The sequence below is a fragment of the Saccostrea echinata genome, unplaced genomic scaffold (genome assembly GCF_033153115.1).
Source record: "Saccostrea echinata isolate AGI-Se365-2 ecotype Australia unplaced genomic scaffold, CSIRO_AGI_Sech_v1 ptg000001l, whole genome shotgun sequence".
NCBI classification, from domain to species: Eukaryota; Metazoa; Mollusca; class Bivalvia; order Ostreida; family Ostreidae; genus Saccostrea; species Saccostrea echinata.
Window position 1 is genome coordinate 27,458,252 of NW_026889750.1, and position 13,515 is coordinate 27,471,766.

Below are 13,515 nucleotides of genomic sequence, written 5' to 3' on the forward strand. Positions count from 1 at the left end.
GAACGCTCTAACCACGCGGGCGACGTCTACAGATATAAATTGGGTAATATAAATAGAATTGTAAACAGTTTTCCCTCAGCAACTTTCATCTATTTGTAGTCAGGAATATATCATCAAACAATGTATGAAAATAAAATATGGAGATAACGAATAGTATTCAAGCTCAAAATCCATTAAAACAATACAAATCGGGAGCAGAGATCTAGAAAACACGGACCTCCAAAAACATCAGAGGTGGGATCAGGTGCCATGGAGGAGTGAGCATCCCCTGCCAACCGGTCACACCCCCGTGCGCTCCTTGTCATGACCGGAAATTACGGGAAAATCCGTCGTCAATTCAGTGTGTAAATAATGGGCTAACAATTAGTATGAAAAACGTCAGTCAGCATATGACTTAATGATAGATTGTATTTGCTGACAAGGTCATTGTATCGATCATAGAACTAACGAAATGATGACTTTAAACGAGACTGTTGATATTCTTGTTTCATTAACTTGTTTTTCAATAACTTACCTCGTTTTAGAAATTCGACAATAGATACTGTGGAATCATCGTTGTTCGTGGGGGACAAATGTTCATGGATCAATCTTACCCACAAATTTACATCCCCAAGAACGGTCTTTGTCAGCGTATCGGTTCATTGAAAACTTCCGTATGAAAAAGGTGAAGCTAATTATAACAAACAGTGATCGAACAAAAAAAAACCTAGAAACAATGCAAATCTGTGAACAGGGCATAAAAAAAGATCCCCGGAAATTCCAGAGGTAGTATCAGGTGTATAGGAGGAGTAAGCATCCCATGCTGACCGCAGTCTCACCCGCCGTGATCAAATTTCGTAGTCAAAAGTATAAAAACAAAGGCCTAACAATAAGAAACATGTCAGCCAAAATACGACCCAATGATAGGTTATATTTACTAACAAGATCATTATAATGACTATAGAATTTACTAAATGCTAACTTTGGTTGAAATCCATGTAACATCTACTTATCTGTCAGTGGCCTGCCGCAGTTTAGAAATTGATTGAATCCTACTGTGGGACGTGGAGACCGGTCCTTCGGATAAGACCGTATAAACCGAGGTTCAGTGTCGCAGTAGATGCTGGCACAAAAAAGATCCCTTACTGCTCAATGGCCTTAAGTGCCGAGTATAGGTCAAAATTTGCAGCTCTCCACCAACAAGTGGTGGCGTCTCCATATGAGTGAAAAATTCTCGAGAGGGACGTTAAACAAAAAAAAATTGATTGTACTCGATCTGTGCATGCTCTTGAGTATCGAATACAAGTCGTAAACACCACACATGCAGGTGATATAGCGGAATACTAGTATTACTACATAGATAAGGAAAGTTGACGATGGTAAAGCAAAAGTCACAATTTAGTTATTAGTTATAGTCTATGGTAGTAAAACATCCAAATATATGAAACAGATATGGCAGACTCTGTGGTGTCTTTTATTTCAAGTTCACTGGCATACCGATATATGAAAGGAAGTAGCTATTGTTAATCGATAATACGTCGTCGATATATCTGAATGTAGAAGTTTTTGAATAAATTCTGCTTCATATGAATATAAAAACAGGTCGGTCAATAAAGGAGCACAATTAATACTCATCGATGGAAGACCCGGTTTCCGAAAACTACATAAATGTTGTCATTGAGGATCGAGCATCCTTATTATATCAACCTCAGAGTACCTGTGTATAGAATGAGGGTGATTTTTTTGTTGATGACAGTCTTAAGATATGAAAATTTCCAAGTTCCTTTTTTTATTAAAGAAGCAGTTGATATCAAAAGCCCAGTTTTTAATTCATCGTGAGGAATGGTTGTATAAAGTGAAGAAAAGTCGTACGTTTTGTCGTTATTAATTTTTGAAAAAAAAAAAATGGTGATGTTAAATTTTCTGAAAGTTCTTTGGAGTTTTTTGAGAATCCACATCTGATTTACACTACTTTTAGAATATGCTGTAGCACATAACATCTAAAAAAATTCTTTACATTAGTTAATATTTTTATAAGGAGTAAAGTTAGGGGCCTCGTAGAGAATTTTCTTGATCCGGCAATGTATGTTCCCACGAACCAGTAAAAATTCGGTATCCCACGAATTTGAACCTCTCGAAATATATTTGTTTACAAAAAACATGCTCGTGTAAGAAATCTCGATGTACCTGTCAAAATTAATGAAAAAATTCTTGGGATTGTCATTTTTTAACAAACATTAATTTTATTTTTAACTTTAATCACATAGTAAAAATTGCAAAAATACATGCTTCGTAAACAATTTTGTACGTTTCACAAATCAAGTTCTTCAATTTCAAAATTATGATATGTCCTGTAATATATGGCTCATAGCAATGTAGAAATGAATCTGAAACTTTAAATAGTGGAGGCATATTGTATGTATCAATTTCCACTATTCGCACACAATTAGTTAATTGACTTGGCAAAGCCAAGTGAACTACGTACGGTTCCAAATGTTTTAGGGTAGCAGTATGTGAAAATTATGTTTTTTTTCCTTTATGAACTTTCTGCGTCGAATTACATTCTCAATAGACGTGGTATCGTACATGCAGTATCGTTTTTTTTTTTATTTTTTGATTTTGGCGTGAGTTACAAATGGGTATTTAAGGGATGCCTGTATTATGACTGAGGAAAAAAAAAACCCAAACTTTCTAGCCATTAATTTAGAGTTTTCTGAACTGACATTGTAAACATTCAAAATCTTCTACGTTGAAAAGGTACAAGTACTTGCTCATAGGGCGGAATGAAATTGTATAAATACTGAGAAGATAAATTCCAAACATTTTATGTTTAAACGGATGAATTAGATTGATATTCATTTTCAGAGTCATGGATCAAAGATCACTATTGCAATAAATTGGTTTTCAGTTAATATTTATTTTTATTCAGAAGAAAATTGACACACACACACACACCCTCACACACACACACAAGGATGAAAGTAAGACTATAGTAAAGGTTACGGCTACTAAATCAAATGTTGCTGAATTCCACATCCTGATTGTCAGCTATCTTGTTTAGAGATGAAGAAACCCTTTCCTTATTCGCTTATCTTACAATCTTGTAAGTATTTAATGCAGCAACAATTGATTCATTGAATGTCAAGTGTGCTAAGCTTACTTCATATCCATGGAATTGCTTGTTCACTGCAATTATATAACTTCACTGTCAATTCAAAAATTTAAGTACTGGCCTTTTTTTTTAAATTGATGTTAGTTTGAATCTGATTCATCAGGGATATTTCTCTCATCGAAATATGGGAAAAATTCTGTCAAAATATGGAAAACTGTTATTTACTTCAGATTAATTGCCTAGCGATATACAAAATTAAAGAACAAAAGGTCTGTCTTCATTCACTTATAGCAAAAACTAGGAATATTTTTAAAAAAGAAAAAAAGTTTTTTTTCCAGCTGATAACATAAACACAACCAAAAGTCACGCCTCTTTTGGGGCAAAAAAAAAAATTAAATTAAAAACAAAATAATAAATAAATAAAGCGCATTACTGCAACTATGCAAATAATATATGAAAGTTAATACATTGTAACACTCTGTCCCACGTTGTTACGAGCATCTGTATAACATGACAAAATAAAGCTGCCACACTTCGTCCAAGATACATGTACATATAGTCTACAGAGTTTGTGAAGACAACACAACCAAAGCCAAGTATACATTACAACCACTCAAATCTAGGCTTGGCACTTGGCTATATTCAAGCTGTAGCCAGCTATCTCGTCGTTTCTCTAATGGTGTGATTATTTTATTTAAAAACAGCTAGTCTCTATGCTATACAAATGATTCTTTCCAAGACATATCTGAAAAATAAAATTTAAAAGAGATAAAATGTTAAAAAAAAAGATTTTAAAAAATGCTTTTTTATCATTACTAGTATACATGTGTAAACATGACTAAACCAACCAAATAAAACTTCAAATTAAATTAAAAAAAAAACTTGTAGAAGTAACCTTTTCCACTCTTCTTCATCACAGGAACCAGGATTTTGTTTTTATTTATCACAGAATTATATTTTATATTTCACATATGATGGCCAAAATCCTGTTATGATATATATATATATATATATATATATATATATATATATATATATATATATATATATATATATAAATAAATAAATATATATATATATATATATATATATATATATATATATATATATATATATATATATATATATATATATATATATATATATATATATATATATATGAAAAATTCTTTCAAATTCGATATAAAGCACATATTTAAGTTTTTCTTTTGCACCTTTAAATTGTGTGAAATCCAAGCTAAATTTTAAAAAGAATCAAAAAGGTTTATACTTATGAACGATCTTTTAAGATGCTCACATCGAAACTGATATTATTTTCGATAAAACATATATTTAAAAAAATCAAAAGATATACACATGTATGCATGGTTTGAATTTTTTCCCCCCAAATTACTCATTTTTACTGAATTTTAATCAAATTTTAGATACTCTTTGCTTCAGAAAATGCAAAGTGCAAGCTTGCAGATCTGATTTTTTCCACATCAAGAAGAATGAGAATCAGTGCAAAAAATATTCTCTTTGAATTTCCAAAGGAAAAAAAGAACTTTTAAATGAATAAAAAATAAAATAAAATAAAAATGCGAAAAATTGAAAATTGAGAAACCCACCACCCTTTAGTATATTTTGTCCACATGTATTTAGCATCAATATTTATCACTAAAGAAGCATCTTTATATTATACTATTATATTTAGTAGAAAGAGACATTACACTGCCATAATAGAATCCAAAGTTTTGAATTTAGTTTTCATGTCTATACCTGATACACGCGCAGACAATCACACAACCTTTTGTTATAGTATCATGTTGTCAATTTTGAATTTACTAGGGGGAGGTAAATACAAAATTTACAACCTGATAACATTTACAACATGATAATAGGTCTATCATTATATGGAGGACGGCATTAAATATACCCCTTTTGTCACGAATTTCCAAGAGTAGTGGGAGAACAGCTAGGTATCTAGATCTGTTTGACCTCAGGGAGGAAACATCCTGGAGGATACTTCTACATTTAGGACAGCGACTATCTCCTGTTTTCTTAAAACATTCCTCGATGCACTTCTCATGATAATCTGAAATGGCGGTGTAGAAGAAATCTTGTTCATTTTTTGGGCATAAATTAAAAGATATCAATAAAACAAGACGACAGAGTAAGTGTTGTCATGTTTGCTTGTAAAATTACCTTATTTCCAGAAAAAAAATCATGATATGCATTTGTATAAGTTTAATATTTCTAAATTACCATGTTTACAGCTGAGTTGCACTAGGGACGAAGATGTTGGTTCTTTTGGTGATAAACAAACTGCACAGTCGGACGCTGAGGGAGAACAATCAACAGTTTATGATTATCCGAATCGTTATATCTAAAACATTAATGTAGCTGGAAAGGAGGAAGATGCACAGAACTTGATAAAGAGAAAATAGGATATAGTGTAAATGTAACGCAAAACCTGAAGTGATAATTCCTATTTTACTTTTGACCTCTTCTGTTGACCTAAACATGCTGCGATGTATGAAGCCATTCTTAGCACTGAACAAATATAAGGTCTCGACATCTTTTGCCATTCAAAAGTCGCGGTGGAGATTAAAAAACGCGAATAGGAAGACAAAAATGCATACCAGGGATCTCCCATACTAGAGCAAATTATTATTTGTCAGTATGGAGGAAAAAATTCCAAACTGAAATAATATACTTTAGTAGTTCATTAAATACAACCTCGACGCATAGTTTTGGGACATGCAACTATAGGCGATTTTAAAACTTACATTCCAATTTTTTATTTAAAAAGCTATAAAAATTTGAAAACATGCATAGTGACAAAAGTCTAACATAATAACCATTTAAAAATGCCATGATTTTTTAATGATTACATGTATTACATTGGACTTTTGTTCAAAATGTAAATGTTCAAATATACATGTATCTCGTCATGATTTAAGGGCAGACGATACGTTCCTCAATAATATATAGTTTTTTCTAAGATTTTGTCTTTGAAGTATTGCTACTTTAACATGTTTACTCACCAAAAAATTGAGGTACCTTACCAGGCATTTGTGGAAATTACCAGAGGATGATGTTTCCTATATAAGCCGTTTGGAAAAAACTTAATTAGCCTGTAACACATTTTTTAGTGTTTCAATTTTTGAAAGACAATTATAAACCCATTTAGAAATCAGAAGGTAATTAAAATTTTGGATATTTTCTACACAATACGAAGATATACAAAACAGATATTTGAGGAACGTATCGTCTGACCTTAAAATGAAATGTAACAAAATAAAAAAAAAATGTTTCTCTTGAATCGAACTTGTAACACAAGTTCTAACATATCTGTTTCATATTTGGATATTTTACTGGAAAAAGACGTTAATTGTAATCTAACAACAAAACTTGATGATAAACGTGATGACTTCAACGTCCCTTATTTATGTAGCTATATACCATTATCACCGGTACATGGAGTTTATGTCTCCAAGTTGAATTGATACGCAAGAATATACTCTACGTACAAACAGTTTCTTAATCGAGACAAGCTATTGACAAATAAGTTGATGGTACAAGGATATTAAATGTCTCGTTGAAAGTCAACATTATGCAAATTCTTTGATCGATACAATGACCTTGTCAGCAAATACAATCTGTTGTTAAATCGAATGTTGACTGACGTTTTTCATACAAATTGTTCGGCCATTATTTTCACACTAAATTGTCTACGGATTTTTTTTTTCATTTGCCAGATCATGACAAGGAGCACACGGCGGGTGTTACCGATCACAGGGGATGCTTACTCCTTCATGTCATCTGATCCAACCTCTGATGTTTTTAGTATTAATTTGTATTGTTTCAATGTACTTCTGAGCTGGATTACTGTTCTTTATCTTCAAATTTTATTACAAAAAATTAAGGTTTTTCTCTTCTTTTGTTATTCAATAAATGGCAGCTTTTCGGCAAAATTTTCAATTAGAAGGTTTTGCCTTATAAAGTTTTTCAGCAGATATACTCTTTGAATATATGGAATCTTTTCTGCCTTTTTTGAACAATCAACATACGCTATGCTACAGCAACGATTTTATATTTATTCCTTCCGTCGACCCATTTTTTTTTTTAAATAAAACCTTCAATATTATACCATTGCCATACAAAAAGTGCCATAAACTAAATGCTTTGAAAGACAAACAGGAAATGAAATGTGATTCTCGAAGAACATATTCACGTATTGCTTTTTAAAATAAAAAAGATAAATTACCATGCAGTCTTTGGCCAGGTGGTAATTTGTGATACAACTTTCTGTTTGTAGCCTGAAGAAGAAAGAAGTTAAATTTTGATCTCGACAAGGTAAGGTAATACATGTAGATCATAATAAAAGCAGAATGAAAATTTGTTTTTGTCTTACCAATTTAAATAAAGTCAGTTGTCACGCATTACTTAAGTAAATATGCATTTCGTAATTGTAAAAATGTCTTTTGCACCAAGTTTTACCTATAGGATTTGTAAAGACCGAGGAGTTAACTTTGCACTGTCTAATAGTTTAATGCTGTAATTTTTCATCGAAAGATTCTAAAATTAGACGTCATTCTAACATCATTACTCATATTATACAACTGTTATAAAACGACATGATCATTTTTTTTTCTTGAGAAAAGTTTTAGCGTCTCTTCAATTACAGTATCTGTTTTTTCCCATTGTAAAAAAAATTCAAGGACCTCTCATTAATGAAATGTTCTGCTACAGTTTCTAGAATTTCCAGACTGACATGAGATTATCTTCGAGCTGGAATAGTTTTTACAGCTATTGTAAATTGTTAAGATTGGACCAAATCAATATTCCATAGGAAAACAACAGGACAATCCTTGTCCGTGAAACTACTCGGTGAATTATGCCCCAGGTATCGGGTATAAAAGGTCTCAATTATCTCCTCCCACACAACATCCTTATCCGGACTAACGCAGACACTTAGTCTATCTATGTAAACTGATGATGTTTTAGAAATATGCCATGCATAGAAGTATACAATAACAAATTTAGTATTAAAATCACAACTGCTTTGAAATGCTTTTATAGATAAGATATATATATATATATATATATATATATATATATATATATATATATATATATATATATATATATATATATATATATATATATATAAAAACACGCATACAACGAATTTGATACAAGGAAACGTCCTTGATTTAGTAGGGACAAATTATGAACTTAGTATTTAAACGTTAAGTTTACGGCCTTTAAAGTATAAATCGTTGAATTTGTTAAAGAGATGTTAATTTTACATAGTATTGATTTTTTTTTAAATACTTACGTTATAATATCGGACATTCCGCACTTTATTTATAAATACTTAAAAAATACTATGTATTTACCTGTAAAGACCCGTTCTGTGATCTGTAGGCAAAGAGTATGGTTATTCCAAGAATAGTGCAACAAGTACCAAACACCACAACCGTAAAAATCGTGTCTCTCTGAGAAAACTTTGATCCGCTCAATCTAGAGGGACAAGATAAAATTGAAAATCAAATAGAGACTGAAGTGCCATTAAGATTTTGACACGTGACTGTAAATAAGTTGATACTTACATGTTGATTAGGATGCAGAAGAGATACACAAATAAAGTCAATATTTCAATAGTTATCACTAACGTAAAGCGAGACCCAGTCAAATCCATGTTTATATCCTTGCATTCCGTCCGCTTAACCAGCAGCTGAAAATAGCATTTAATCTATCCAGGCTAAATTTATAACTAACGTAATGGATTAAAAAAACGAAAGTCTAAAGATAAAAATAGAAGTCTGTTCATATTATCACAACAGTAATGTTTTTTAATGTATATATTTAAGAAAGATAATTTAAAATCTATTTTTATGATTTATATATTATATTATATTTATACCAAGATGTATGACAAGACAGTGTCGCCACGTACCTAAACATTATGAACTCTGTGCGATGCGTGCAACTTGCTATATTTCATGTGCAGACACAGATCTGACTTTCCATAAATCATACATTGGAATGTAGTGAGACTGCTTTCACCCCCCCCCCTCCCCTCCTCCAGACTGTTTCCACTGGTATTCTTATCCCCTGAGATTCGTGATTTTTTTTTTCGATACAAGTGACTAATTGTTTTGCTTAAAGATTTCTACCACGCCCTTGAAATATCTGAGTTGTGCTTTCAACGCTCTAAGAGAAAAATATATAACTTTACGTTCAGTGCATTTTCTGTATTTCCTACATAGATTTTCATTTGATTTGTCAAGTTCAGGTTTATATTTCAAATACAATTTGCAAATAATACTGGGAATATTTTGAATTCAGTCAAATTTATTATGCTATGACTGCACAGGGCGGATTCAGGATTTTTTTTTTCTACGGGTTGTTCACGTCAGACTCGGAAATTTTTTAACAAGCAAGAAAAAAAAACGTGAACAACTTGCCCAAACCTGTATAAGCTAATTCGTGTCTGTGTGTGTATGTGTGTGTGTGTGTGTGTGGAGGGGACACGTTCTTCAAATACAATACTCTCCTCACCTTTTTAAGAGATTTTGGCGTTTCGTGAAGAGGAGGGGTCCAAGGTGAATTTTTTCGTTATTTTAATGACTTTAAAAATTCCAGAGGATCCGCCCCACCGCCGCTAGATCAACCCCTGATGCATATGATCCCAGCATGAGTGCAATAAGAAAAAAAAATCACTTTCAGGATTCTCCCCCCCCCCTAATATGAGGATATAAAAATAATTCTAAAAATAAACAAATTAAAATACTTTCAATTAGGCCAGTAAATTTATTTTTTATTAAAGGGATGGGGGGGGGGTGTTAATAAGTTGATAAGTATACTCTTCACCTCTTTTAGACATTCCAAGAAGGTTTTCATTTAATCAAAATTTATTAATCAAAGTACTTCTTTTTATGAAATCTGTAAAACACCGAATATTCGAATCTTAAATATATATTCGAATATCAATTCATCGAATGAATATTCGAATGTTCGAATATTCGTTGACATCCCTAATAAAAATTGTTAATTTAGTAAATATATGTACATATTGGAATTCCAAAAGACGAAAGAATGAACATTAAAATGTATAAGCATTGAAGTAAACAATGATGATGAACATAAATGATTAACTAGTGAACAATAATGAAACAACCTGAGGGATATATAATCTGTTAATTTTATTAACGACATCAAACAAGTATAAATCGTATTGATACGTCCATGACAATTTACAATATGAAGCTAAATTTGAAAGTATTTTGCAGACAGATTCCCTTTTTTTGTTAAGAAATACAACTCTTTTAACACAAAATAGATATGCGTCAACATACAAAATCATTAGTTTCGATGTGTTGTGTGTGAAATAAAAAACGACCAATATTTACTCTGTATGTCATATCAAATGATCCAATTTTCTTAAAATAGAAATACATCAGACACTATAGAAAGAACAATATTTTTTACTTTGTAGCTACTGATACACTTAATTGGGTTTTTCATCTGAGTAACTACAAATAGTTCCGTAAAAAACATCCAGTTGTAAATAAAACAATTTAAACACCAAACAATGTATTGATCTTTTTTATCGTTTAAAACCGAGAAACTGGAAATAGTGAATCATCTACCTACTTAAACATTGCCCACCTTTCCCAGTCAAAATTAGCATATGCATTTTGATATACTGATATTAGCATTACATATACATGTATTTCAATAACAATAAATTTATACATATTAATTTGCCAACATAAGAATGTTATACATAAATGGATCCAACATATTTTTAGAGTATATGAAGGTATATGTTTTTAACATTTTAAATGTTTTTAATTAGATTAAAAAAAAAAAAAAGATTACGAAATTTAAAACACATTGAAAGAAATTTATCAGAATAACACTTCAAAAGTTCATTTGCAACATTCTAAATGTTCAAATCTCCATGCTGTCTGAAGTTGAAATACAGGTACCAGTTCATATTTGAAAATAAAAATGGTGCTTATTTTATGCATTACACAGGGAAGATTTTTTGCAATAATAAATTTGAAGTAAGAAAATCTAGAAACTTTCAAATTTTTACTGTAGGTACCACCGACACAACAATTTTATTTCGTGCATTTTCTTGGTACTATTCATTTCCAAGTTCTTTTAGACCTTCAATAGCATTGCCTCTTGAAGTTTAAATTCAATTTAAATTTCAAGTTTGTCCCCAGTAGATGCAGGAATTTCTCACCGACAACATACGTGTAGTTTTCGGAGACCAAGTCTTCCAATAAACTGTTGGAATTACGATGGACACTAATTGTACTCCTTTATTAGCCGACCTGTTTTTATATTCAAATGAAGATGAATTCATTCAAAAACTTCTATACGAGAAGAAGAGAACACTTCCTGTGGCCTTCAACTCGACATTTCGTTATATCGACGACGTATTATCAATTAATAATAGTAACTTCCTTTTATATGTCGACTCAATATATCCCAGTGATCTCAGAACTCAGTGAAAAGATACCATAGAGTCTGCCACATATGTTTCATATTTGGATGTTTAACTGATAGGATAAGAACCAACTAACAACTTATATTTAATTGTATGACAACACACACAAGATGACTGCAACTTTTCCATCATCAACGCTCCTTACTGATGTAGTAATATTCCGCTATCACCTGCATATGGTGTTTAATGCTCACAGTAGGTTAAATACTCAAGAGCATGCTCTGAGTACGATCGGCTGAGACAGGCTTCTGACAGATAAGTTGAAATTACAGGGATTTCAACAACGTCGTTTAAAGTCAGATTTGGGTGAATGAAAAAAATCACCAGACAAATATTTATCAATCTGCTCTAAAAATACAGGCAATGTGAGTAAATTTCTTTGACTCATCATATATTTTTTGATATTGTCTAAATTCCTGCCAAATATCTCACTGATATCTCAAGTCACAAAAAAGTTATGCCCCAAAATGATGCTTAAAATGTCAGGAATGCAACATCTTTTTGTGACATTTTGAAAATTTAATATTTTTCAAAGATCTGTGAAATAAATAATAATGGTTTATGTTGGAAATAAAGACTTATCTGATAAAATTCAATGTATTGAGCTTTAAATTTAGACTATGATACCTTTTATTCGTCCAAGGTATGATCATGGCTGATGCTGAAAAAATGTTATTCCATGTCAGGAGTGCAACAGAAAAATTGTAATGTTGCCAAAAAAATCATTGATTTTAAAAATGTGTATGACAATTAAGTCAAAAAAGAATTTTCAAGGTATTAAACAATAACTGATATATCTTTTAAAAGTTAAAAAGGTTATCTGAATCACAAGTAGCATTTATGAGAGTAAAGCATCTTGGCATACCCATTTATGTCAGGAGTGCAACATTTGATTATTATTATTTTTTTTTTTTTGCTCCCAGCACGGAAAAAACTTTTATCAGTATATGATTATTTGCTTTCTATTTTGGAAAATAAGACAAAAAGAATATTTTTACCAAATAAATATATCAATTACAGGATTCGTCTATGTTTCAAATCCATATTTCTATGGTCAGGAGTGCAACAAATTTTTTTTTAAGATCCAAGTTCAATGATGAAATGACCTCTATTCATTCATGTCTCTTTTTCAATTTTATCAATTCAGATGTGTATTTTTTTTTTTTAATTTTCTTTTCATTTTTTTCCCTGAAATTAAAAAAATCACGCTGAAAAATTGTTATAAAATTCAAATAATTCCATCTCATCTTCTCTAAAACAACAGAACACGCGTACTTATAAGTGTAATTTATGCTTCACAATTTTGCTTTAAAGACTCACATGCTCAGGAGTGCAAGAAAAATGTTCAAAATTATTGATGATCAAATATGAATAAATATAAAGAAAAAATTGAGGAGTAGAAAGTTTCTCTTTGACCTCAGTTGCTAACAGTGTTTGTCACATGAAGAAAAATGTCCTATAAAATATACTTTTAGTTGCTTTTATTTCTTCTTAACATATTATAGCTAGTTTTTTGACATTGAAGAAATAAATAATTTTGCATTCAAGAAATAAAGCCAAGTTAATACAGTTTTATACATTTGAACCATGACATATTGGGACTATAGGTATTTCACAAATTCGTTACAACTGATGTTGCCGTAAATTTGCGAATTTTTGTGTTCTATGGTTTTTATCTTAAATTTTACTGCAGTCAGGAGTGCAACAAAACTATTTTATAATTATAATTGAACTTCATCTAATTTTACTAAGAAATAAATTGCAGAAAATGTTCGATACTAATTCTAGTTAAAATCTTTATGTATATCAACAAATTACAGGCATTTTTGGACATTTTTCAGTCAGTTCAGAGAATAGCTTTCATCACTTAACATATATTTTTAAATGTATATTACATAAGCAAATAATCTTA

At 30.9% G+C, this 13,515-nt stretch overlaps 1 protein-coding gene across 1 annotated transcript in view; it reads right to left on the reverse strand.

Moving 5' to 3' along the window:
• Window positions 1–2,238: 2,238 nt before the first annotated feature.
• LOC133188591 (uncharacterized) overlaps window positions 2,239–13,515 on the reverse strand; it is a 151,345-nt gene continuing 140,068 nt past the window's right edge. The window contains exons 2-7 of the mRNA XM_061324077.1: window positions 8,689–8,786; window positions 8,476–8,599; window positions 7,341–7,392; window positions 5,336–5,410; window positions 5,007–5,165; window positions 2,239–3,836 (exon numbers count right to left, since the gene is read on the reverse strand). Of these exons, the coding sequence (XP_061180061.1) occupies window positions 3,808–3,836; window positions 5,007–5,165; window positions 5,336–5,410; window positions 7,341–7,392; window positions 8,476–8,599; window positions 8,689–8,777 (528 nt within the window). The 5' untranslated portion in view covers window positions 8,778–8,786 and the 3' untranslated portion in view covers window positions 2,239–3,807. The remainder of the gene's footprint in view (window positions 3,837–5,006; window positions 5,166–5,335; window positions 5,411–7,340; window positions 7,393–8,475; window positions 8,600–8,688; window positions 8,787–13,515) is intronic.